The following is a 26,694-nucleotide window of genomic DNA, read 5'->3' as shown; positions in this document are numbered from 1 at the left end:
TTGAAAATGAAATCCTAAGCAAAATTAATAGCATTACATGTATTAATTGAACTTTAAAATACAGTTTCAGATCTCTATACGAAGAAGGAAGTTTTAAGGGAAATTTAGGTATTTACCTAAAAAACAAAAATATTTGCACTTTATACCTCAACAAAAAAAGTTATAAAAAATACCTCACCTTTTTTCCATATTTATGTTTTTACTCTCGGAATTAAAATAATTATAATTTTACTCCATTATCATAAAAGCAGCAGTTACGTTATTATCTCGATATCATAATTGTTTTGTAAAAATTATTTTTCGTACGTTATCATCCTATTATCATTAACTCTGTCATACTATTATCATAACATAATTTTATAAAAGCAACAGTTACATTATCATATCGTTATCACTGCGGTGTTATGATAACGATATGACAATATGTAGTGGTACTGATACGATAATCAGACACTGTTTTATCATAATAGTATCATAAATATTATCATAACATTATCATATAGGTACCATAAATATTATCATCTCGGTATCATATGATAATGTTATGATAACGACATGATAATGTTATGATAACAATATGATAATCAAACATTATTTTCTGTAAACAATCTTATTTTTTCTGCAATATTATGATATGATAATCAGAAACTGTTTTTTTATTGAAAAACATTTTTCTCTGCAAATTTTATGATAATGATATGATACTGCAGTGATACTCATATGATAATCAGATCATGTTTATTTGCAGAAAATCGTTTTTTATGCAGAAAATCATTTCTTTCATCATAAAATCGTTTTTATGCAGATTTTTAGATATAAAGTTGAAAAAATTCAAGAAAAATTTATTTAGATCTGAAATTAAAATAAATCGTATTTATTACCACAAATTAAGAAAAAAATCGCTTAAATTAAATATAAAAAATCGGCGAAACGACGGCGAAACGATGGAGGAGCGATGGCGGAGAGATGACAGAGCGATGACGGAGCAACAGCAGAGAGGCGGCAGAGAATAAAGAAGAAGAGAAGAAGATGATGAAGAAGAAGAAATCAAAAATGGAAGAAAAAAATATTCAGGTCAAACAAAATGGATAAGAAAAGAGAGGGGGGGAGAGAGAGAGAGAGCATGTGAAAATGACAAGTGGTAGTTGGGAGTAAAAAATGATGCTTGGAGTAAAAAATAATAAAAAGTAAGTATTATAATAAATAAAGATATGTCTTGAAGTAAAAAATAAATGGGTGATGTATTTTCTCTAATTTTTCATTGTTGAGGTAAAAATTATAATTATTTTACAAATTGGAGTATTTTCTCTAATTTTCTCAAGTTTTAATCGTTGGCCGTTTATATCAAATTAGACCCATAAATTGTCTAATTGTCAAGCTTTCACATTCATACAAATTTTAAAAAAAAATTATTTAGATTTTCAATCGATTTTTTAAAAATTCCAAATCTACATCAGTATTTCATTACCAAATATTAGTTAGCATTAATTAAGGATGTAAACGGGTTAGGTTATTCGCGACTTACTTCATATCGACTCGTACTCGGTTTTATTTGACTCGAGTTCGAGTGTCAATTAAAAAGGCTCACGGGCATAAACAAATGAGGAAATTACACGGAGCACTATTAATCACCAAAATAATCTCACTAGTACGGGCATGCATGTGCCACTACAAAAGTACGTCAATAGTCTTTTTCCTTTCTTCTTCATGTTTTTACTTGATGTTTTTACCGTGTAATATATTGAAAAATACAGCTTTTTCTTTTCAAAATAGACAATACGCTATTTTTACCAGATGGATTTGTTCTACCCAATATTTTTTTGTTCTAGATGTTTAGCCTCCACAACAGTCGTCGCGGTCCTCATCGCCACTGTCGCCTTCCCCGCTATCTTTACTGTCTCTGGCTAATACGTCAACACCCGGATCCTGAAATTAAAAAAAGACTCCATTTTAAGACTCCATTTTAAGGAGTTTACAATGATCGATGTTAGAAATGGGAAACCCAGATCAAGAAACAATAGTTTCACCATCCCACAAATTATTTGGAGCTTGTGATAGTGATGCTGGAGCATAGAAACCGCTAGATGCGGCTTTTTATACACATTACCCATAAATAGCTCATGCAACTCAGTAGGTAACAGGGAAGCATTTTCCATATAAAATTAAGAAATTCTACATGGTCAAGGAACTTGAATTTACATTAGATTTATCAGGGTTACACAATTTATTTATGTTTTTAAAATGAATTTAATGACCCAATGATAGTAAATCATTAGTAAATTGATTTATCTTTTAATAAACAGATAGTAAACCGTAAGTAAACTAATTTATCTTTAAACCGATAGTAGACCGTTAGTAAATTTGTTTTTTAATTTAACTGATAGTACACTTATTTTTATTGTAAAATAAAAGTAATAAAATTGAAACTAATTTAGTATATTTTATAATATTGTTGGTTAACTGATTGTAAATTAAGTAATAATTTATTCTAACATTTTATAATTTAAAAAAAAATAGTAATTTGATTTTTAAGTAATCCAATAGTAAACCACTAGTAAACTGTGAACTTATAGTAAACAGATGTTTAGTAAACCGTTAGTAAACTAAAACCATATTTTTGCAAATGAAAAAATTATTTTTGTAAGAAAATTTAGTCAGACCGTAAATTTCAACTAGTTTTAGTCAATGGGTATTTTTGAGAATATTTAGTTATTTGATAGGTATTTGTTTAAAAAAAACCCCAAAAAAATCTCTTACGCATAAAATAATAATTTAATCTTTTGTTGTAGTTTTTCATATCTTTAAATTTAGGTGTTAAATTTTTATATTATAGTAAAAACAATCAAAATACATCTAATATTATAATTATAAAATAATTGTTTCTATTCTTTATTATTCGAGTTGAGCTCGGACATTATTCGAATTCAAATAAATCGGATACCATTCAATCTTAAATTCGAACTTAAAAATTTAAACTAAATCAAACTCAATTCTGGCCTAACTCGTGCTCGGCTCAGTCATTTACATTCCGAACATGAATGTTTAAAAGAGGTGGGAAACGAGAGTTTGTCTTGGGGCGTAGAATTCAACAGTTGAGGCCATTAACAGCAAGTTGGCCTTGTGATGCAGATAAACACCCATACCTTTATGGAGATTATGATTAGCTATTGCGATAAGAATGTCGACACTACTGCAAATATCTCACTCAGAATTACAGTATAAATATCTTACAGAAGACTTGTCATCTGAATATCTTAGAGATTGTTCAAGCAGAGATCAAAATTATGATGAGAAAAGAAACTTTGTTTATTGCTTTGACATGGGCTTTATTGTTCGTATCCTTTGCGATATGTGCAAATGCAACAGCAGCCCCTCGTCTGCATGCATTTCATGAGCAAGTAGTTCAGCCTCAAGCAGGTAAAATTCATCTCTCACTTGATGATTCCTTATAATTAGCAGTTGCAGAATAACTAATGGTTTGATATTTGAAGGTTGTCGCTGTTGCACTTTCATCGGAAGGGTTCCAAACCTTCGTTGCGGAACAGTGTGCTGCACCGATGGGTGTTGCTCCAAAATTTGAAGAATCGATGGAGTTTCCATGTGTAGGTTTTCACCTACATTCATCGACTTACGTATTAAAGTCATCCTTGCTTTTAATAAATTTCAAAGCTCTCTGCAACTCTAAGTTTCTACTTATATGAGGTTTTCAAACTGATGTACTTTCTACTGTTATCGATAATAAAGAAATCACCTTGATACATACTCAAGAGACCGCATCACAAAGATTATCATCACTAATCCATAAGCACATGCAACACAAATTACAGATCAATTCACATTTCAGAAGGCAAGCATACACAGCACCGTAACAAAAGGCCTCACATGCGAGAGCACAAACAAATGAGAATAAATGCAGATGAAATACAAAATTTAAGGTCAATATGATTTCAAGATGAAATGATCTGACACGTATGAGTTTACACTGTTACCTAAACAATGCTATAGGCATACAACAATAGCCTGCAATTCATAGAACAGACATCCAAATCCAAACTAATATGGTATACAGGTATAGTATGATCTGCCTACGTAAAAATATTTATATAATATACCTAATAGTAGTTTCAAAAGAGGTACCTTTAAAAACCTGCTTAAGAAGCTTCACTTTATATAAGAAAGATCAACGTCCCCCATAGCATCCAACTCCAAATTACAACCCACCTATGATATGTTCTGAAATTTGACGAACTGGTATCAGTAACACCGACAAGAAATCTGCAATCACCAACTGAAGGGTCTAGGAACGTCACCATACCAAGTCCATCGAAATCACAGCTTTGTTCATTCTGATTCTGGAGCTGATAGTAACTGTTGAATGCATAAGAGATATTTCCCTTTGCCCCAATTTCATTGCATGTTCCCCCGTAGTTAAGTGTCGTGCAATCTGCAGCACCACAAGCAATTTTAATATGGTTTGCAACATTAGAAAGATCTTTGGCAGGGTCAGCCACACACCACCTAGATGGAAGATACTGGACAGTCCTGGCATTCTTCAGTACCTTGTTTCCCAAACCAAGGTTCAATGCATATTTAGCCTGTCCATCAAAAGAGAAAATACCCCAGTGCCTTTCAAAATTCCCTGGAAGTACACTCTTAGCCCCTTCATCAAGTAGGCCAAAGAGATAAATATCCATAGGTGGAGAAGCTGGCCTCAGAGGTGTCCCTTTGTTACTCAAAACTTGATTTATGAGGCCCTGGTTGAAAGCCCTCGCCGCAGTGAGATTCGCACTGATGGCTCCATCGGTTGGCCAACCCACCTCCCCAATAACTATTGGCATCTGACCGTATCCAATTTTACTGAGCGCTGCAACTAAAGTGTCATAATTACCATCAAACGCATTGTAGTAAACATTAGGCCCATCTTGCACAGGATGGGTACTCCCTTGGAAAAATGCGTAGTCTTGTGGAAAATCTGTGTTCCCATAGAGGCTAAGAAATGGATAAATATTGACAACAAAAGGTGACCCATTCGAATTTAGGAAAGAAACCATTTGAGTTATAATATCCATTAACTCGGGTCGGAATGTTCCTTGAGATGGAAGGGAGGACTCATAGGCATCAGCATTGCAAGGGACCACCAACTTTACATATCCAGCAAGATTTGCTTTAGCCAAGGACTGCTGCAAATTTTGCAGGGCAGGGACTACATATGACTGAAACTGACCGGAGTAACTTGAGAGGAATGGTTCATTTCCTACGGCAATATACCTGCACTTGTATTACAAGAAAAAGAACAGGTGAGAAATCAGGTTCTACTGATATACACAGAATGTTATAGCATGTCTCCAGTTAATAGAAACTGGAAGTACTTCAATGCAATTAACTTTGGAATGTTAGAGTTCAAAAAATGAATAGATTTTTTGTTGTTGAGATACTCGGAATCATATCACGAAAACTTGAATCTAGCCAGAGATAGTAGCTATCTACTTAACCTTCATAGTTATTGAGAGTTATTCAGTTATCCTCTTTCCAACAAATCTGTATCTCTATCTCTATATCTCTCAGAGAAAAGAAACTAATCTTAGTTGGAGACTACAAATGCAGGCACAATAAAAACACAAACAACGATATGATTTGCACCCATTATCTAATTGTCTCAAACACAAAAACAATGAAACAAGGATAGAAGTCTGTTCTTTTTGTGCTAAGACATTATTCTAATGAAACAAATTATTAAGGATAGGCAGTTGTGAAATGGCATATACCATTAGACGTGCAATGCTGTCTATATCCTAGGATGCGGAGCTGTGCTGTCTGCCATAGGAAGTCCACTTAGCAACCCACAGTGTTCATAGACAGGACAATAAAGTGTTGATCAGGAAGTAGAAGTAGAACAAACGTCGGCTGCATAGGACTAGTAGAAAATTCAAACTGAGGAACAATGTCATCATAAACAAACTCCATAAAACTAAAAATATCTTATTTCCAATTACCAAATCCGAAACTCTAATCTTCGCAAATGAAGTGAAGATCTATTCCTCTTAGACTACAATTGGCCAAGAGAAATCCTTTATCAATCCTGGTAATCCTAACCAAATTAGCCAAAGTCCATTCAAGAAATATCAAAGTACACTAAGTTTTTGTAGCGAATCATATCATTATCATAGTGGAGCTAATTAAAGGGCTCGTTCGCAATAATCGTAAGCCAAAATTCAATAAAATCCTTGCAAACAAATGTCAAATTCAGTTTAAGTTTTTGCACAACTCTAATTATTAATTACCAAACCAAGGAACTGAATAAAAATAGAAACCAATTGAATTTATTCTTGCATATTATTAGCCTTTCCAAACACTGAGGAGTTGTCTGTTTTACAGCATTCTAACATAACTAAAATATTGTCGATCACTTAAAAACCTAAAGCATAAACTCCCAAATACGACACTACCATATCTACAAAGATACTATATCAGGCACCGAACAACTCAAAATAAACGACACCCATTAGCCAACAAAACAAAAAAGACAAGATCTTTACAACAATTAAACAAAAACAGAAACATTTTTAGTTTACCTGATATCAGCACCACCTTTAACCAAGTAACTCGAAATATTCTGACGAACCCACAAATCAGAGTAAGAAGTAGAAGAGCTCAGAGAAGCCAACATTTCATTAGGAATCCCAACCATAACTTCAATACCACTACCCATTAATGCTCTCAAAACATATGGGTCCGTATCAAATAACTTAACTTTCTGTATCTTGTTGTCTTTAAGCAGATCCACCACAGTTGATGGGTTCAGCTTTCTAAACGACACCGTCCCCCAGTTTACTCCTATTCCTGTTGATTCTGCTACTATTATTAAGTAGCTTAAAAATAACAATACCAGATTACTAGAGGCTTTTAAGCCTGACATTTTTTGAATATGATTAGCTTTATTTGCTGTATTAGTCAGCAGAAATGTTCAGTTCCGGTTGTATATGAAGTGGGTTTCTGATTTTCCGGTGGTGTTGCCGGTGGCGGTGGAAGGTAAGAAGTGACAATGGAGTATGAAGTGACAAGTTTATAAAGAGGAGTTAAAGCAGTTGTAACGGTAGAAAGAGTAAAGTTTAAGAATGTAGTAGAGATGATAATTTTATATTCTTGTGAACATCAAAGGCTAATACCCTCAAAACTTACCTTTATTTTTTATTTTTAATAGCACCACGATTGTATAATTTCGTCAATTACAACCTATTTTGTAATTTTACATTTCAATAACAACCTAAATTAAAAAAGAATAGATGATTTTACTATTATAAAAATTAAATTTTATAAAACAATCAAATTTAAAAGTCATTTTATACCTTTTTCTACTTGAACAAATTCAAATAAGTTCCTTAATTTAAAAAAAATTAAAAAAAATTTCAATAAAAAAATTAATTAAATAAATATATAATTAATTATTTTTAATTAAAAATTAAATAAATATTTAAAACTGAATCCACCATCCACCTTTTCTGCTACCACTGCCGCTCTCCGTTTCCAGTTTCCAGCTCGTCTCGGGTGGAAGACCGGTGATAGCGAGCGGAAGCGGCGGGTCCGAATGGAGGTGGTGACGGAGAGCGGCAGCGGATCCGAAGGGCGGCGGTGATGTTTTATTTAATTTATTTATTTATATATATTTTTGTTATGGAGAAGAGGGTTTGTATGTATAATTTAAAACATCTTATGATATTTAGAATTTTTAAAACATATGAAGGATTTATTTTAAATTTTATCTAAATGAAAGAGTTCAATTTGATATTTTAAGATACTATTGAAACGTAAAAATATAAAATAGGGTGTAATTGACGAAATTATAAATCGCGATGCTATTAAAAAAATGTAAAGATCGGTAGTTTTTTAGGATATTAGCCAATATCAAAAGAAGTTTGAACTGATATTTTTGTTTAATCATTTGGTGAAATCTCTTGAATGCCCCTCTGTTGCTGTGTGAAGCAATGCAAAAAAGTGTCTTCACTACTTGTAAAGGACGAGAACTGATTTTTCTTCACATGACATATCGCTTGGGGCTTATTTTCCTCCCCCCGTCTTTGATTTTTGAGCCTTTTATCTGTGATGTTTTCAAATTTTATTTTTGGCCTGTAAATCTTGTGATATTTGATTTGATGATTATAAAAGCTTTTTTTTTTCCCCTAAAAATTGACTAAAATATTCTAAAAATGTGTAATTAACAAAATTTAGCCCAATCCAACCCAACATAATCAAACCTAAAAAACCCTAATGTCTTAAAAAAACTCCGATCTTATAGCCTCTTTTCGATTATACTCTAAATTGATTTAAATTAAAAGCACAAACAAAGCACCCAGATTCGAAATCAGATATAAGTCCGGGAGAGCTCCCACAAAATCCGCCCTGCACACAATATCCTTAATTAGTTTATTTATTTTTAGTCATCTATATTTCTCTGTTTGATTACAAATTAATTAATAATTTATATAAAGTTAATAAAATAAAACATAATTATAAAATTATTTATGTGGAAATAAAATAAATTACCTTGTGTTCTACAAATGGTAACTTGATGTATTAATTATAAGTTGTTATTATAAGTATTTAGAAATGTTGCAATAAGACATTATATTTTTTTAAATTTAGAATAGTTAAAGTGGATTAATAGAAATAAAAGAATAAATTAATTAGATTTTGCAGATTATGAAATTTTACATCATATACACATGAAATTTATGATATTCTTTAATAATTAAATGTTATAAAAATTAAATCTAAATCAATTTAGATGTAATTAGATCTCACATGCCTTTCATGACTTAATATTAATCAAATCCTAATTATAAGAGTGACCATATGCAAAAGCATTTACCTAATTGTGCATTAGTTGGCTTTTTTCCTTTATAAAAGAGTGTCAAACTCCCAAATTAAAGGCAAATCTTACCTTTTAGGATATGGTCATTCGTTGCTCAAAGCAGCACTAATTTTTTTTTTTTTTATCTGATCATGAGGTGTTCTAGAATATTATTTTAAAAATTTTAGAAACGTTAATATCACCACCTAAATTAAATCAAAATCACTATATTTTCTCCAAATTTTTAAAACTTAGCAGTTTCACCGTGGCTTTTACTCAAAAAATTTAAACACCAGATACATCATTTTAGAGATGATCATGAGTATGTATGATCATCTCCTAACAAAATCAGGCTGATTAGTGACTGATCTCACCCAAGCCCATTTGTGATCTTTTATGCTAACTATGTTTTTTGCCTGTGCAACTTCTTCTAATGGGATATATGCATAGTTACCGTTAATTGGACCACACACGAACCCAGTGTAACCTCCCATAACTCCATGAATAGCAGAATGCGCCAGAAGCGTACAGTATAGATTATCGGTAGCATTCGCCGGAACTGCTCGTATCATGTATGTCGGATCTATATGCTTCACCGTAAATAACTCATTCGGGTGGTCTCTCGACCACCATTTCTTCAGCTCCGACTTCAACCAAGCACCGACATCTAGGAAAACAGGGTTGCCCGATTCATCTCTCTCTTCTTTCTGAGCATCACTTCTCGGAATCTTGTCCTGCCCGGCACCTTCTGCCACAACAAGAACTGCGTGGCCATTCTCTTGTAATCGCTTCCCGAGAAATTCAAATAACCCTCCCTTTCCTTCCAAGTAAAAATCAATTTCGGGTATTAAACAGCAGTCGACGTCACGACTGCTCAATGTAGCGTGGAGGGCTATGTGTCCTGTACTTCGACCCATGAGCTTCACCAGTCCGATACCATTAACTGCACTCTCTGCCTCAACGTGAGCTGCATTGATTGCTTGCTGGGCCATTTCGACTGCGGTCTGGAATCCAAATGATTTGTCGATAATGCCTATATCATTGTCAACTGTTTTGGGAATTCCAGTAACTCCGATGTTCAATTTTCTTCTACGGATTCCATCATATATTTTCACAGCCCCTCGCATAGTTCCATCCCCACCAATAATATAGACCTGTACAATTCATACAAAGAGTCAATTACATACCACATATGATCTTTTCTAGTGATAACAGAAAGGAAAATACCAACAAAAAATATATCACATAATCTGTTTCTAAGTTCATAATCTGGAAAATGATGCAGAGGTGCATAGATGAACCTCGAGTCGAGAAGACAATGATTCATGCAGAAAACATAAAATTTCAAGAGTCAGAACAGCTAGTACCCACAGACAAGAAATAATGGATGAAATCCGATTTCAAGACCGTCGCATTTCTAGCGTGCAATTTTGTAAATGCAAAGAGGTTTTACACTAAAGCTTTTGTCAATCACTCAAAGTTAATTTTTTAGCTACTGAATGTTCCCTGGGGCACAACAGCCCTTCGAACAATTTGAACCCGGCAAACCACTTTCGAGACCTCCTGGTCTCCACTTCAATACGAAGTATGACAACTATCCGAAAACCCGATCCTTCTTCACTAACTCCATTGCATTATGCAAATCTATACGGGATTGGAACTTAATTGATTTCTCTAACTTACACTCAAGTTCTTTGCCAACTGAGCTACTAGTGGTATGGGTTCACTCAACTGTTAATTGCTACCCTTATGCAACTCGCATTATTTCTTCAACAACAGTAACATACAGAGCCTCAATTTCATCAAAGATCATTATAAAATTATATAAATAGAACAGCACTAAAATAATGCAATTAGATGCATCTGCTTACAAATTAAAGCAGTAAAAAAGAACTAATACCTGATTAAAACCACGATCTTTGATGCCATCAACAATCTTATTAAGATCAAATCCACCTCTAGAAGTCTCAAGAACAGTACCACCTCTCTTATGCCAATTATGAACAAGTTTAGGATTCAGCTCAACAGTTTCTCTCGAATAAAACCCTCTATAACCCGCCACTATCCCATAAATCTTCCGCACTCCATACAGCTCCCAAAGCCCAACAACCAGCTCTCTGATCACCGTATTCATCCCAGGACAAAGTCCACCACAGGTAACAATAGCAGCACAAACACTTCCAGTTTCAAAGTAGATTTCCTTTCGCGGACCGGCGCGATGATAGGCCAAATGAGGAGTTGAGCCACTTGAGGAGTCGAGGATTGTCTGCCGGAGAATGACGTCGGTCGGGTTGATGTAGAAGCCTTCAGTCGGACGGTAGAAAGGGTTGTTTTCTAATGGATTGGTGTAGGGTTTCAGGTTTTGACCAATACAATCAGCTAAATGGGGAAGTTTCTGGAGGTTAAAAGCAGCCATGGTTGATTTTCTTATGATGCTCTGATGCAGAGTCGAGAAGATGACGATGATGATGAACTATAAAAAGAAAAAAATGGACTGCGGACGTGGCGGGGGCAAAGAGAGGGAGAGATACGTGGAAGTTAATGGCGGCATGCAAGAAAAAACTTCGCTAATTACGACACGTAGTGAAAGATTGTGATAAACACTGAAACTTCTTTATAAAGGTCAACTATAGTCGAGCTGAAGATAGAAATTCAAGAGATATTTCCATGGCGACACTGAAAACCTTAGCTCTCCCTGATCTCCCGTACCCCTACGATGCTCTTGAGCCGTACATCAGCAGCGAGATCATGCTTCTTCATCACCAGAAGCACCACAAAGCCTATGTAACAAACTACAACAACTCTCTCGAGCTTCTCCACCAAGCCATCGGAAACGGCGACTCGTCCACCGTAGTTAAGTTGCAGAGCTCGATCAAGTTCAACGGAGGAGGCCACATCAACCACTCAATTTTCTGGAAGAATCTAGCACCAGTAACCCAAGGAGGCGGCGTCCCTCCACATGGACCGCTCGCTGCCGCTATCGACAGAGAATTCGGGTCTTTGGAGAAGTTGATGCAGAAGATGAACAAAGAAGGCGGCGCCGTCGACGGATCTGGATGGGTGTGGCTGGGGTTGGAGAAGGAACGGAACAAGCTGGTGGTGGAGACGACGATGAACCAGGATCCGTTGGTGACAAAAGGACCAACGCTGGTTCCTTTGGTGGGCATTGATGTGTGGGAGCATGCTTACTATTTGCAGTACAAGAATGCGAGGCCGGAGTATATGAACAACATATGGAATGTTGTGAACTGGAAATATGCGAGTCAAGTGTACGAGAAAGAATGTGGTTCAGCTTGATTAGAGTGGAACGGTGACATGGGGTGTGGTTTTTTTTTGTATATTATGATGTATATAGTTAAAGGGTGAAAGATGGGAATGTTCTGTTTATGTGAATATTATGAACTGTGTTGTTTTGTAGCCTATGTTGCATGATGTAATAAAATGGATGATGTTCTAATGTGTGGTACAATGAGGTCTTTATTTGATATCAGTTCAAGTAAATGAATATCTGCACTGTAACTATATTGCATTCATCGAACCAAATGAGCTAAATTTCTCTCACTATGATCAAAAGTGACTCAATAAACCTGCCACTCCAACCAGCCGTCAGATTTTAAAAAGGGAAAAATTGAAAATTACGTGATTTATGATAAATAATTCTAGGCAGAAGGCACAAAAAAGCCCTCGAGTTTTTCTCAAAAGTACAGATCAGCCCTTTTACTTTAATTGGGCACAATTAAGCCCCCGTATTTTTAAAATCGAACAAATAAATCCTTTTAGTTTACTTTTGGGACTATTACCCCCTCAAATTTTTGGTAAATAATTTAAATATTAAAATTATTTTTGAACTTTTTTCCTATATGATTATGAGAGACATGTCAGCCATTAACGAGTGTTTTTAAAGATGTTGGATGAAAGGGGTTATTTGTTCTATTTGAAAACAAAGAGGGCTTAATTATACCCCAAAAAAGTAAAAGGGCTGATTTGTACTTTTGTGAAAACTATGAGGGTTTTTTTGTACCTTTTGCCATAATTCTATAAATATTCATGTGCTTAATTTTTTGGGGTAAGTACTTAATGTTAATCCTAATTTTTTTTTAACACTTGATTAGTCATAATAATCTCACCCAACACGTGTTCTTCATAAATACAAAATTCCAAGCTACCAAATTTTTTAACAGATGCAAAATCAAAAGCTATCAAACAAAAAGGTTAGATTTTCCGATAAACCATTCTTCTTCTTCTCCAACTCTCTACATCAGAAGTTATGGAAACAAAGATTTCAGCGATTTCAGATCTGAAATCAATTTGATCTTCACTGAGATCAATTTGATGGAGACGAAGCTTAAATCGATAACGGCAAAGAAGCTTATCAGTGTTTATATGCGATTGGGAATGAAAATTGTACGTTATATGATTGTCGATCAATGATTGATGAGGTAGATAAAAATGGAGATGAGTTTGTTGGTAGATTTAATATCGCTCTTTAACTATTTGTTAAAATGCCAATGTGAAACAACAACAAAAAATTGTCTTTATGAAGATCAAACATTGTGTATAATTGTTGCATACTCTAATCTTATATTACTAATCCACTAATTTATATTTTGAATGCATTGGGTTCTTATATTTGATTTTTTATTGTGGTGTTGTTATTTTCCTTTTCTGCTGATGCTGTTGTTATTTTTTGCTTTTGTTGTTGCTTTTCCTATTATTGCTGTTGCTTTATATTGCTACTGTTGTTTTCGCCCGCTGATGAACCTGTATACTTTATGTATATTATGAGTATACTTATTGTATTCTTTTTTTAATGTTTCAGAAATAACAATAATAACAGATAATATTCATTATAGTGCAAAATAGGATGATAAATGAGATTTCAAAAAATTTGAGCTGTAATAAATTATAATATAATGAAATAGATGCTAGAATTTGTTTGTTTTTTGAAAAAGTTAGTAATGCAAAATGGGATAGAGCACATACAACTATCAACAAACATATGTTTCTAGAATTTCATATCATCGGTGATTTTCATCATTTTCATGTTTTTTTTAATTATTTTTCATATATTTGGTCTACTTTTGGTATATAAATTACATGTATTAAAAATGTACTATTAGATTTTGCAATGTCTTGTGTTTATTTGTTATGTTTTCAAACTAATAAATTTTAGTATACCTTATATATATTTTATATATAATGTATACTCGTTATATATATTGATTTGTTCTATATATTCATTCTACTATTTTAATGATTATAGTGTTTTGATATGATTTCTATATATATACGTATATTGTAAAGTAGTTATATATATATTAATTCTCTTATGTTTAATTATTACAATATTTAATATACTTTTTGTATGTTTTCTGTATACTGTAATTTCATAATTTGTGATTGATTGTTTCTGCTTACATAATATTGTATACTTTATGTATATTTTTGTTATACTTATTGTATTCTGAGGTCTAATTTTCTACATAGCCAAGCATAAGCTAACTAAAAATCCAGTCAGTTACACTTACATGGCCATGAGAAATCTACCTAATGCTTTTAGTTTCTTCATCGTAATTCTCTCATTGGAATAATATACTATCCAACAATCAAAAATTATCTTTCTTTAATTATATCGATTATCCGTCATAATTCTCTCAATGGTATATATGATCACGAGGTCTACTATGCTTCTTGTTGTTTTGAGGACGAGGGAGTGTTAGTTTAATTATGAAAGATGACCGCATTAACATGTATTCAAACTTTATATAGGGATTTGAAGGACTCAATGGAAGAAAAAATATTGCAGCACAACTCGTAACCAATTGTTGTTATGGATAGTATACTTTGTGTATACTATACTTTATAAACTGAATATTATTGGTGTATAAATTTTATGCAGAAAGTATACATAAAGTATACAAAAATAATAAAACTATAAACAAAAAAACTAAAACAAATATGCAGAATAGACATAAATTATACATAAAGTATAGCAAACGTCTATAAGTAATAATAATTATATTAATTTTAAAAATTAAAAAAAATGGGGTAGTATGTCCAATGCTTCTTTATCGTTTATTGGATATGTTGATTCCTTATCAACGATAATTGTCTCTTTTTTATAGAATTTTGAGCTCTAAGTTATTGTATCTTGGTGTATGCTTTTCATTGCTGCCATTGCATGCTGGCATGGTATTTTATACTTTTGAAACGTGTTGTATGTGCATGTTTTCTCTTTTAAGTTTACTAGTATGTTTCTCATTCAGCACACTAAACATAATTGAATTTATTGGCACTATCTGTATTGGATAGTATTAGAAAATTTTCACATTAAAAATAAACATGAAGTATAAAGACGGTATGCATAAAATATACAGACGGTATACATAAAGTATGCAATTACACTGTAAATAGAAAATAGAAAGTAAAATGTATAATAAGAATGTACACAAAATATATACAAAAAATACCAAACACTACAAAAATATACAAAAGGTAATGCCAAATATTGATAATAATCAGTGTTGTCATTTCTAAAGCGTTACTTAAAATATAGTAAGTATACTAATAGCATACATAAAGTAAACATAATTTGATTAGCATAAAAATTGTAATATTAAAATTAATTAATCTATATGAACTTTGTCATTTTAATCTTTAAATTGCGTCAGCATATAAAAAGAAATAATATACTAAAATTATATAAGGGTATACTAAAAAAGTATACTAATAAAATATCAACAATAGTAGATGCAGAAAACAACAACAGCAGTAGCAGAAAATAAAAAACAACAGCAGTAGCAATATGAAAATACAACAACAATAAATATTAAAACTGAGTTTGAAACAGTTAATTTTTAAATTCTAAACCAAACATAACATAATCTAACAAATAAAACAAGAAGAATATATAAAGTAAAAGAGAAAAAATACATAAAATACAAGAACATTATTGCAAAGTAATTTCTATCAAAATCTAAATCCAACATAATTTAACCTAACAAATTATACACAAAATATACAAAAAGAAGACAAAAAATAGACAATTCAAGATCTTTTGGGACATTTCGTCGAATAACTCATGTGCTATATTCAGATATCAATATGTACAATTTACATTAGCCAAAATTACATAATTTACAGTCCATCAAATCAAAAAAACTCGTGGAAAATCAATAGTACTGTTCCCATAAGCATCAATCTCGTTTATCATGTCTTGGAGATCCGCTTCAGTTGGATTCTAACTCGACGAGCACAGTCCTAAGTTCCTTAGTGGTGAAGTAGCCATCGTCGTCCTTCTCGAATAAGCTGAAGCTTTCTTAAACTCACACTACTAGAAAACAGTCATTTAGCGACGGATTTGTCCGTCGCTAAATGACCAAAATCCGTCGCTAAACACGTTTAGCGACGGATTTGCGACGGAAATAGTCCGTCGCAACTTTTTTGGTCGCAACGTTTGATAACGACGGGAAAAAAAATTTACGACGGATTTTGGTCTCCGTTTTAGCGACGGAATTTTAAATCCGTCGCTAATTAGCGACGGATTTAGCGACGGATTTAAATCCGTCACTAATTTTAAAAAAATTTAAAAATTTAAAAATTACATCGTAAAATCAATTTTTATTTAATCAATCCCTCATCCGCGCCCTCCGTCACTCACCCACCCGAGTTAAATCAACCACCCGCATCCACCTGTCAATTTTCGCTAACTTCCCAGTAGGTCACCCATCCTTCCATTGCTCCCACTCAAGACTCTTTAACCTTGTAGTTCTCCCGCGCACAACTCCATCTTAACCAGCTCATATTTATGTTATATATTTATGTATATTATACTTAAATGTTAACTAAAAACAATAAATATTTGTTTTCATAATTTAAACCCGCATTCTAAGATAATTTTTTTATAATTAATAATTTTATTAAAATATTTATATACTTTAAATAAATAAATAATATATAATTTTTATTTCATAAATAATATTTAATTATTATTTTATTAATAAAAACGTTATATTATAATAATATAAATTTAATTAAAAAATTAATAATTATTTTTTATTAAATACTATCCTAAATAATATTAGATGCCTTTTAATTTTTTTTGACATTGAAAATTAGCGACGGATTTGAAATCCGTCACTAAATTCCGTCGCAAAAGGCATAATTTAGCGACGGATTTTAAAATCCGTCGCTAATTGCGAAAAATAAAAGGCGGGAGTATTCCCGCCAAGTAATTAGCGACGGATTTTAAAATCCGTCGCTAAATTTTATCAAAACAATTGGCGGGACTACTCCCGCCAACATTAGCGACGGAAAATCCGTCGCTAAAGTTGGCGGGATCATTCCCGCCAATTTAATGTGGTGTTTAGCGACGGATTTTAGATCCGTCGCTAAATCCGTCGCTAATCGACAAAATAGCGACGGATTTTAGATCCGTCACTAAAATCCGTCGCTAAAACGCTGTTTTCTAGTAGTGTCAGAGATCTGGTCACCGATGTTATTGGAGTTGATGTCGCCGTTGTCGTGATCAGAGCCGATATCGCCTTGGTCATTATCGAAGCTGTTGCCGCCGTTGCCGCAGTTGTAGCTGTTGCCAGAAATTGAATTAGAGAATAAAAATGAGAAATGGAGAATGTTTAATAAAAATTGTGAGAAATTGAATTAGAAAAGAAAAATGAGAAATGGAGAATATTTAATTTTAGAAAATCAAAAATAAAATTGCAGTTAAGAAAGATAGAAGAGTGGTTGCCATGAAAATAGAAGAAATAATTAAGAAAAAACGATAAACATCAATATTGAGAGTTAAATGAAGAAGAATAAGGAAACAATAGTGTTGTAAAGATAAGGTGTTGGGCATCAAGTGCTGGGTCAAAATAAAAAGAGCCCATCACGTGTTGTAAACATAAACAAGTTTAAGATCAAAAATAAATAAACACCACGTAATTATGAGAATATTTTCGAAAATCAAGTGGTGAATATAATTTCCACAAAAAGAATCTGGTCCAACAGTTAAACTGATGGTTGAATTAAATGCACTAAATGCATTAATTTTTTGAGTGCATTTAAATTAATCAAGTCAGCATACACCATCATGTTTACACTGGAAGTGACTACGGTTCACAACCCGACGGTTTCGATTCGGAACTGCTGGGTAACGGTTCAAAAAAAATGGAACCGGTCTGGAACCGTCATTTAAATGACGGTTTCATACACGTTTGGAACCGAACGGTTCCGATTCTGGGTTGTAGGCGGTTAAAAAAAATTGAAAGTAAAATTAATTTAAAAAATATAATTTAAAAATAAAATAACTCATGAAAATAATATTATAAGAAAGCAATGAAATAAAACAAATTATCAATATTATGTCAACTAAAAAATTTAAATAAAACAAATATAATATATATTTTTTATATATAATATAATATAATATACTATAATATATATATATATATATATGTTAAAATAAATTTTTTTATAGACGGATTCAACCCTTGAACCGCCGGTGCCGACCTGGAACCACCGAGCACGGATCAAAAAATTTGGAACCAGTCTGGAACCGGTGTGTCCATGGTATCGGGCCGGTTTTAATCCGATTCCGGATTAATTTGACCGGTTTCGGGAGGTTCACGGGCTGACCCGGCCCATGGCCAGCTCTAGTTTACACTATTCTTTTGAGACTTTGATGAATAAATTAAATTTGCATGAGATTACTAAAAAAATTGTAATCACTTAATATTTACTAAATTGAAGTATTAGCATTTTATGATTAACATAAAATAGAAAAATTTATATTTTTAGACTAACAAAATTTTAGAGACCAGGAAGTTTAAATACTGCTATTCTATAGGAACAGAAAAAAATTAAAAAGAATTCTATAGAAACAGAAATCTTTTAGGGCTGAACAAACACGTAAAACTCTCTCCTGGAACTGAGACAAACACAACCATGTAGGTCTAATCACAGAACATTGTGTATTATCAGATCAATAGTAATTTATTTTAGGGTCAATTTTAAATTATAAAATGGGTATAATAAATTGTCCAATTATTATTATTCTAACAGAATAACTTTTATATTAATGAAAATTTTGATAATAGTATTAAATTTAATAAGAATTAATCAATAATTTGGTTGATTGACAAAAACAAAAATAACAAACTAAAACAAAACAAAAAGATGACAAATTTAAATTGTCTTTATTCCATAACAATAATGCGAATTAAGGCACTACATAAACATAAGGGATTAATAGATAAATAAAGACTAATTATTTTTGCAATAATAAATCAATAATTTTTATCTTTCTTGATTAATTTCCCAGTCTTGCCATCATAAGAATAATAAGTTTCAGGCTTCGCAGGCTTCTTCTTCTGGGTCACCGATGATTCACCTTGCTGCTTTTGCTTCCCTTTCTGGTTTCCTTCCGGCTGATTTGAGCCAACACTCTCTCGATCCATCGTAAAATAATTCAAACCTAAGCCGAAATAAATTGTAGTTTAATGCTTGTGTTGTGGTGCAATGCTCAACCCCTCAAAGCCTTTATATAGCATTTAATTATAACAATTCAGGAAGAAAATAATGTTCTCATATAGGAAGAAACGCACAAGAATTATTCTTATTTAGGCTCTTCCTTTAATTTAAGAAAGAAACAATGATAATAATAATATATGGTAAATGATCAGATTTCATAAAAATTCTTAATACGACATGCTTTTATAAGAAGATATTTTTGATATTATAAAAATAAGAGAGGTTATGAAATAATCTATAATATGCAAATGCATGTTTTTAAGTAATAATTTTGATAAATACAGTTGATTAAAACATGGCCCGATAATAAAACCGGTATGATTAGAGGGTTAAAAGTTCAACCGGAATTGAACCTGTATTATAAAAAAAATGTGAAATTATAACTATTAATAATCAATATATATATTATGAGTAAGGTAGCCTAGTGGTCTTGAATGCTTCTAGTATGTAACCTGAGTTCAATTTCAAAAAAACAACGAGTTTTGAGTTGGAAGAATTTTAGAGCAATCCGAACTGATAATCTGACCTGTTTGTGGCTTTTTCGGTCGAACCGGCCAGTTTGGTTCGGTTTTGACAACCATTATTATATAAGAAACTTATATTAAAGTTATTTCTTTTTGGAAGCCCAGTTATTTTGACCGTTAAATTGAAAATTTGCAATAATACATATGAGGCAATTAACTCTGACCGTTAATCTCAGAGCAATCCGAACAGATAATCTGACCGTTAATTTTCTTTCAACTTGTATATTTTTAGGGGTAAATTAACTCTGGAGGTCTTCAAATTATCGTTTTATTACATTTCGGTAATCGAGCTTTAAATTGTTTCATTTTGATTTTTAAACTTTAGTTTCATTTTAATAGGATTTACGGCCAAAATGATGATGTGAAAACTGGAGTTTGCCATGTGCAAATCTTGTTTTTCTTGTATTTTAAATATCCTTTATGTATAACTTCAATTTACTGAAAAGTTTTTTTAGCCAAATTATGCATACATGTAAGGTTATTAGGTAAAAAAAAAACTCGGCTGCCACATGAATATTTGCCAAAAAAACATCATTTGAAAAAAATTATAATTCAGCAATTAAATTTTAAAATAAAATAAAAAATAATAATTGAATTAAAATTTAAACACCGAAATATAAAAATTATGATAGTTTGGATACTCAGTCAATTGCCCACATATACAAGGGATCAAGTTTAACAAATAAAAAAGAAAACCATTTCAAAAAGAAAATCAAATCATTTGAAATTAACATTTTCGACTGAATTTAGTTTTATATTATGGGAAAGTGAACTTGATGAATATATTAAATTCACGTCCAATAACTAAAAAAATCCTGAATTAATTGGTAATCATTGACCCATATATATGTCAATTAGATTCTTTATTCACCTTATTTCCTCCCAAATTCAAGATACCTTAATTTATGTAGAAAAAATAAATTGATTTATAAAAAAATATCATAATTTTTTATTTATTTAAATAATAAACTAATAAATAATTATTTATGAAAATATATATAATATTTAATCGTAAATTTTTTTACAACTATCCAGAAAAAATTATAAAAATATGGGCACGGAAAAGTTATTTCCAAGCTTTTAGGATAAAAATAAATAAATTTACAAAAATATTGAATCTAAAAAATCCACCATAAAACAATCGCTAGAGTCAGCCACCAATTGCAATGTATTTTTGATATTTTTTATTATTTAAATAAGCTCACAATTTAAATTTTATGTGAAACTGATGAATCCCAGTAGTTGATTTGACGTTTATTTTTGGTGGATTTTTACATTATTGTGTTCAAGTGGATAATATGGACTAAAAGTTCAGTAAAAATCATTTAAGATACGGGGTTATTCTAAAAAAATTATGAGTTTTACACATTTTCTCATTTTAATCAGATAATTTAAATTTTCTCATTTTCATGCATGAACTACTACTTTTTCTCAAATTCATATACGGTGCTGAGATAACACTCATTCATTGGTATAAAATAACATCCACCTCAACGCAATACACCAATAGAGCCGTGACATCTCAGCATTGTGCATGGATTTGAGAAAAAGTGATAGTTCGTACATGAAAATGAAAAAAATTAAACTGCGTGATTAAAATGAGAAAACGTGTAAAGTTGATGAATTTTTATGACATTAACCCTTTCAGATACACTCATATCAAATAGAGATTACTATTTAGTCTACTGTAAACAAAAATCAACAGTCAATAATCAAGATATCATTGTTGACTGCTATGGACAACTGTTGGTCGGCTTAATTCTGGTTAAATTTCGATGACCGGTCATTGCGTCGGACCATCGCCTTCTACCCTCAAAGTATCAATCACACATTTTCAATAAACGTATAAATTAAGTATGAAAATAAGTTAAAAAGGTTTAAATGATAAAGTAAAAAGTAGAATTTTTAAAGTTCAAGGTGTTTTTATAGATGATTTTTTAAAATAGATAAAATATAATTTCCCTTATTTAATCACATAAAGAATAATTTTTGTGTGGAAGTCTCTAAAGAGTAATTGTGTATCCATGAGAATAAGAGCATTTCTACTTTCCTATTATTTATGTTCTCGAATGTTTTTGCCATAATTTCCATTGATTTTACTTGTAGATTCATATTTACAGTGTTTTTTATTGTTTTATGTGTTTTATCAGTCTATCATTAGTCCAAGAGCCTTAAGTACGCGTTTTTTTTTGTCTTTTATACATATTCTGGAGTGGAAAGGTTTAATCCCCAAGTGACGTTAAAGATATGGCTCCGACGCTTCAACGATCTAGCATCGTCGTTAGATTATCTCCCATGGCGCCATCACTTGTCCAGTCAAACCTTCCACATCAGCCTTCAGTACATGTCTATTCAGCATGCCGCTGTCACGTTAGTAATGGCGTAACATTAGCAATGGCGTCACAGACCATGATGCCAGTTCTGTGTCCCAAAAACTTGTTTTGACTGTTCTTGCTTGATCCGAACTACGAATTGATCCCCGTTCAAACTAGTGAGCTCCTACTGACCAGAGGAACAAAATTTTGTATTTTGACAATATCTCGAATTTGTCTGAATTAATGGACGAGTGACAAACAATCTTTAGACACTATATAATTAGGTTTAAAAGTATTTTTAACCTTCTATATATATCATCTATTATGTAAGCATGTAAAAAAATTATTGCTTTAAAAGTATGTTTGATTCAATTTAAACATGACTAATCATATAATCATGTTAATAACTCAAAACTAATCAAACATTTAGAAACTTTAGAACTGCCATAAAATTTATAGTTAGGGGTGGTATAAGTATTTAAAATGGTGATGTCGAAAACTAACCTCACATATACATTCAGTTTAAAATTTTTATGCATGTAAGTGAAATAAATCTATTATTTATCTGTTATGTGTGAGAAACTTTGAAGGTTATATACTTGTTTAAAAGTATTTGCTTCTTACTCACTATGTCAGTCCAAATAGAATCATATATCAATCCTGAGTATAATGTATGTTTACATTTTATTTATACACTTATTTTCAGTTATTTATTTTCCAACATTTATTTTCATCCATTCTATTGAGATGAGATTTGTATTATTTGTATAACATAAATTAATCCACTTGCTGTATTGCATGTTCAATCAATAAAATTAATAAATAAAGTATAAGAGATAATTGCGTCCACGTACACAGATTTTTTTGTCTGATGCACGACGTATTCTACATTTATAAGCGAGTGAGACGTTTAGTCAGTAGAAAAGGTATTCCTACCTTATCTAGACATTGACATCATTTCCAGTTTACATCATCAAGTTGTCATAAATTTAAGCGAATCGGGTTCTCACCCTGGACCCTTTCATATGTCGAAAGTCATTTGTTTTCGAAAATAACAATTAACTTTTTTCAAATAGAAATTTTAATTTTTAAATTATTATTTAAATATTTTTTGATTTAACTGAATAAATTAAACTGAAATTAAATTGTATTATATCCTACTTAATAAAAAGGTCAAACCCTCAAAAAATACCAAATCCTTGTAATATTTGTCAGTTATGATCAAAACTTTCAAAATTTGCAAATATAATCAGTTTCAAGCAAATTATATTCCTTTTATAGCCAAATTCGAAACAAACCGATTTTCTTGGAAACATGATAACCATGTCTATAAGATTTAATCACACTAAAATATAAAACATTTGCATGTTGTGTCATAATAAAAGGTTTAATCACAATAAAAAAATAAATCGATTCAAAAATGGTTATAAAAGGAACATAATTTGCAAAAAACGGGTTATATTTGCAAATTTTGAAAGATTTGGTCGTAACTGATAAAAATCGCAAAGATTTGGTATTTTTTAAGATTTGGCCTAAGTGTTAAACATTTAATTTTAGTTTTAATTTATTAAATTGTGTTATATCAAATTTTATTCAATTATACGTTGAAAATTTTAATTATTATTATTAAATCGGTTATCAAACAAAACAAAAATATAATAGAATATCCCATTTTCAGCTCCTTAAACTATAACTGTTTTTTTTCATTCAATCCTTAAACTATTTTTTATTCTTATTTGAAACCTTTCTTATAGCGAAAAATCATTTTTGAGTCATTTACTGACAAAAACAACGCCGTTTAGGGTAACAAATTATATTTTCAAAAATAACAAAACAATGTTGTTTTTATCGTTTAAGGACTTAAAAATGATTTTTTACAAAGTTGAAGGACCAGAAAAGAACGAAAAATAGTTTGAAAACCGAATGAACAAAACAGGTATAGTTTAGGGACCTAAAAATAGGTTATTCCAAATATAATTAAAAAGACTATTTAGAAGCTCATGTCACATTTTCCATGTACCGTGGCGCTACAGTTGAATGTCTTGTTTTAGTTTTACACAATACTATTTTGCCAGCTCAAACAGAAAGTAAAACTATTTATAGTAAGATGTTAATACTATTAGAAGAAGATGGCTTCTACCTTCTTTTCTTATTTTTTCAAAGTAGATGGCTCTATAGTATTGATCAGATATGATATTGAATGTGATTTACCTATACTAAAATGGCGATCCCAGCACCCATCTCCACCTTTATCCACCATCGTCAGCACCCATCTGCAGCCCCTCACCATCTTCCACTACCAACAGTCTCTTCTCCCACAACCATTTATTTCGAGAATTTCCCAGAAAATTGGAACTATTTGAACCTCACAGCAGCTTTTGCGAAATACAACATCCATGGCCAAGTGATCCTAGCTAGAAAGAAGAATCGTCTCAATTGAAGGTTTGGATTTCTTCGTTTGGAAAATAATCAAGATATCAACGAAACCCTATACTGGATCAATAGGGTTTATATTGGTTCTTTCAAAATTAGGGGTTTTATTTCTAAATACCCTAAACCTAGATTCCAAAAGCCCATGCAGATCGTTACTCGTCCAAAACCTCCTGCAGCTCCTGTTCGCTCCAGACCTCCGCAACATGATTCCATCAGAGACTCCCGTTCTTATGTCCAAGTTGTTAATAGCCAAGAGTTTGTTTATCATTCATCCAAAGGGCAATTGGACTCATCAAGCTGCTCTCTCATTGGCTCTGTTAAGATCTTTGAGGACATTCTCAAAGTGCATTCGTTTATGGATAGCATGAACGTAATTCATGAATCAATCTCCTTCTTGGGGGGAAGTTTCTTCCTTCTAAAATTTGATAATCATTCAGACCTCCTAACCTTCCAAACAAGATTTTCTAACAAGGAAGACAATATTTTTGCTGATTTCAAACCATGGGAGGATTCGTTTACTTCGGGCGAGAGATTTGTTTGGATTACCTTGTCAGGAATTCCTCTATGTGCTTGGGAGGAAGATTTCTTCATGGGACTGGGCAACATGTTTGGAAAATCGTTATCTGTGCACCCTATGGTGATTACTGAAGAGAGAATGGATTCTGGCTCCGTACTTATCTCGACTACCATTGCTCATATTAATTGTCCTTTCTCTGTTAAAGTTAATGGCAAAGATTACTCCATCCATGTTCATGAATCGGAATACCCAGTAAGCTTGACCTGTATGGACTCTCCATCAACATCTGATTTGGCATCCTCAGATAGCTCTCTACCTTCATTTCCTACTTCTCCAATCAAGTCTGTTTCTCGCAGTGAAACACCATCTCTAATCAAGTCTGTTTCTCACCGAGAAACATCCTTCGTCCAAGACAGCCAAGACAGCCATTCTTCTCCCGATATTAATTCGATTAATTCAAAAGCGACGTTTCCGAATCCAGACTTGTTTAACATCACTGTCCGCCGTAAATCCAAGATTATAAAAAAGGCAGGAAGTCTCAACTCCACACCAATTTCCACAAGCAACTTAGAGTCTTTTTCTGATGGAAATTTTGCAAACCGAAACAAGATTATTCTCTCTAATATGAATGACTCCTTGTTCATTCCTTCAGTTATTTCAGAGGCCAAAAAAACTTGGGACATTGGAGTTCAGCTGGGGTTGTTTGCAGCGGAGCATGAATGTGCTATTTTGGACCTTTTATCTCAGGGTATCTCTAAGGAGATCAAGATTAATTCATAAAGCGTTACCAGCCAGGTTTTTGCTTTTTTTCCATGTCTAGTCCATTTAATTTTATCTCATGGAATTGTAGAGGTGGTCTCACTTCTGCAAGAAAACAGCGTCTCCTTCGTTCGTTTGTGTCTGCGCATAAATTATCGATCTTGGGGCTGATTGAATCTAAACAGGAGAATCTCGATGATTTTGTTATCAGAAGATTGTGGCCATATAATGATTTTGATTTTTGCTTTGTTCCTTCGATTGGTGCTTCGGGTGGATTGTTATGTATTTGGAATGCTTCCTCTATTAAGCCAACTAGAATTGTTAAATCGTCTAGATGGATAAGTCTGGAATTCCCGTGGTGTTCTTATGCTATTCGCTTTGTTTTGGTTTACGCAAGCAATTTTCCACAAGAGAGAGCTCAGCTTTGGAACGAGCTACTATCAGAAGTACAAACAGATAACTTTTGCATCTTGGTTGGTGACTTTAATGAAATTCTTGATATTTCGGAACGACATAATCAGCGTGCTATTTCGTCTTCCATGATTGAGTTCTCAGAGTTCATTTCGGCTTCATCTTTAGCTGATATCCCATTACATGGTAGATTCTTTACTTGGCAAAACAACTTCTCGAAATCAAAATTGGATCGTTGCTTCCTTTCGTCTAATGCTTTCACAGAATGGCCAGCTCTTCTCCTTAAAGCTTTGCCTCGATCATTCTCGGATCATGTTCCAATTTTGTTTAATTCGGAGATTTCTTTAGATTGGGGAC

The 26,694-nt window shown here is 32.3% G+C and overlaps 3 protein-coding genes across 4 annotated transcripts; 1 reads left to right on the top strand and 2 right to left on the bottom strand.

Moving 5' to 3' along the window:
• Window positions 1-3,144: 3,144 nt before the first annotated feature.
• On the bottom strand, window positions 3,145-7,139 carry LOC126664541 (glucan endo-1,3-beta-glucosidase 5). Of its 2 annotated transcripts, XR_007637451.2 has the most exons (4): window positions 6,573-7,139; window positions 4,316-5,268; window positions 4,138-4,233; window positions 3,145-3,614 (listed from the first exon to the last, which is right to left on the bottom strand). XR_007637451.2 is itself a non-coding variant. In XM_050356973.2 (3 exons), exons 1-2 carry the CDS (start codon window positions 6,914-6,916, stop codon window positions 4,167-4,169), a joined length of 1,446 nt encoding a protein of 481 aa, XP_050212930.1. In that variant the 5' UTR covers window positions 6,917-7,138; the 3' UTR covers window positions 3,145-3,614; window positions 4,138-4,166. The 2 variants fall into 2 exon arrangements, 1 of the variants encoding a protein (XP_050212930.1); XM_050356973.2 differs by having other exon boundaries at window positions 4,138-5,268; window positions 6,573-7,138.
• A 1,944-nt stretch (window positions 7,140-9,083) lies between these two features.
• LOC126678180 (ATP-dependent 6-phosphofructokinase 2) lies at window positions 9,084-11,372 on the bottom strand. The gene is made up of 2 exons (XM_050373073.2): window positions 10,749-11,372; window positions 9,084-10,002 (listed from the first exon to the last, which is right to left on the bottom strand). The coding sequence occupies exons 1-2, from the start codon at window positions 11,262-11,264 to the stop codon at window positions 9,181-9,183; spliced, it is 1,338 nt and encodes a 445-aa protein (XP_050229030.1). The 5' UTR covers window positions 11,265-11,372; the 3' UTR covers window positions 9,084-9,180.
• A 143-nt stretch (window positions 11,373-11,515) lies between these two features.
• Window positions 11,516-12,145, top strand: LOC126678188 (superoxide dismutase [Mn], mitochondrial-like). The gene has a single exon (XM_050373085.1). It carries the CDS (start codon window positions 11,516-11,518, stop codon window positions 12,143-12,145), a length of 630 nt encoding a protein of 209 aa, XP_050229042.1.
• Window positions 12,146-26,694: the final 14,549 nt, after the last annotated feature.

Source organism: Mercurialis annua, linkage group LG1-X, assembly GCF_937616625.2.
Source record: "Mercurialis annua linkage group LG1-X, ddMerAnnu1.2, whole genome shotgun sequence".
Classification (NCBI taxonomy): Eukaryota; Viridiplantae; Streptophyta; class Magnoliopsida; order Malpighiales; family Euphorbiaceae; genus Mercurialis; species Mercurialis annua.
The sequence above is the reverse complement of the archived record's forward strand: the minus strand, read 5'-3'. Positions and strand labels throughout refer to the sequence as shown.

What these genes read in the sequence shown, in the direction of transcription:
- LOC126678180 (XM_050373073.2), bottom strand. Translation starts at nt 11,264, where the DNA reads ATGGCTGCTTTTAACCTCCAGAAACTTCCCCATTTAGCTGATTGTATT. An exon ending in AAGATCGTGGTTTTAATCAG is followed by an intron (nt 10,003 to 10,748) that starts GTATTAGTTCTT and finishes TGAATTGTACAG; the next exon opens with GTCTATATTATTGGTGGGGA.
- LOC126664541 (XM_050356973.2), bottom strand. Translation starts at nt 6,916, where the DNA reads ATGTCAGGCTTAAAAGCCTCTAGTAATCTGGTATTGTTATTTTTAAGC. An exon ending in AAAGGTGGTGCTGATATCAG is followed by an intron (nt 5,269 to 6,572) that starts GTAAACTAAAAA and finishes ATACAAGTGCAG; the next exon opens with GTATATTGCCGTAGGAAATG.
- LOC126678188 (XM_050373085.1), top strand. Translation starts at nt 11,516, where the DNA reads ATGGCGACACTGAAAACCTTAGCTCTCCCTGATCTCCCGTACCCCTAC.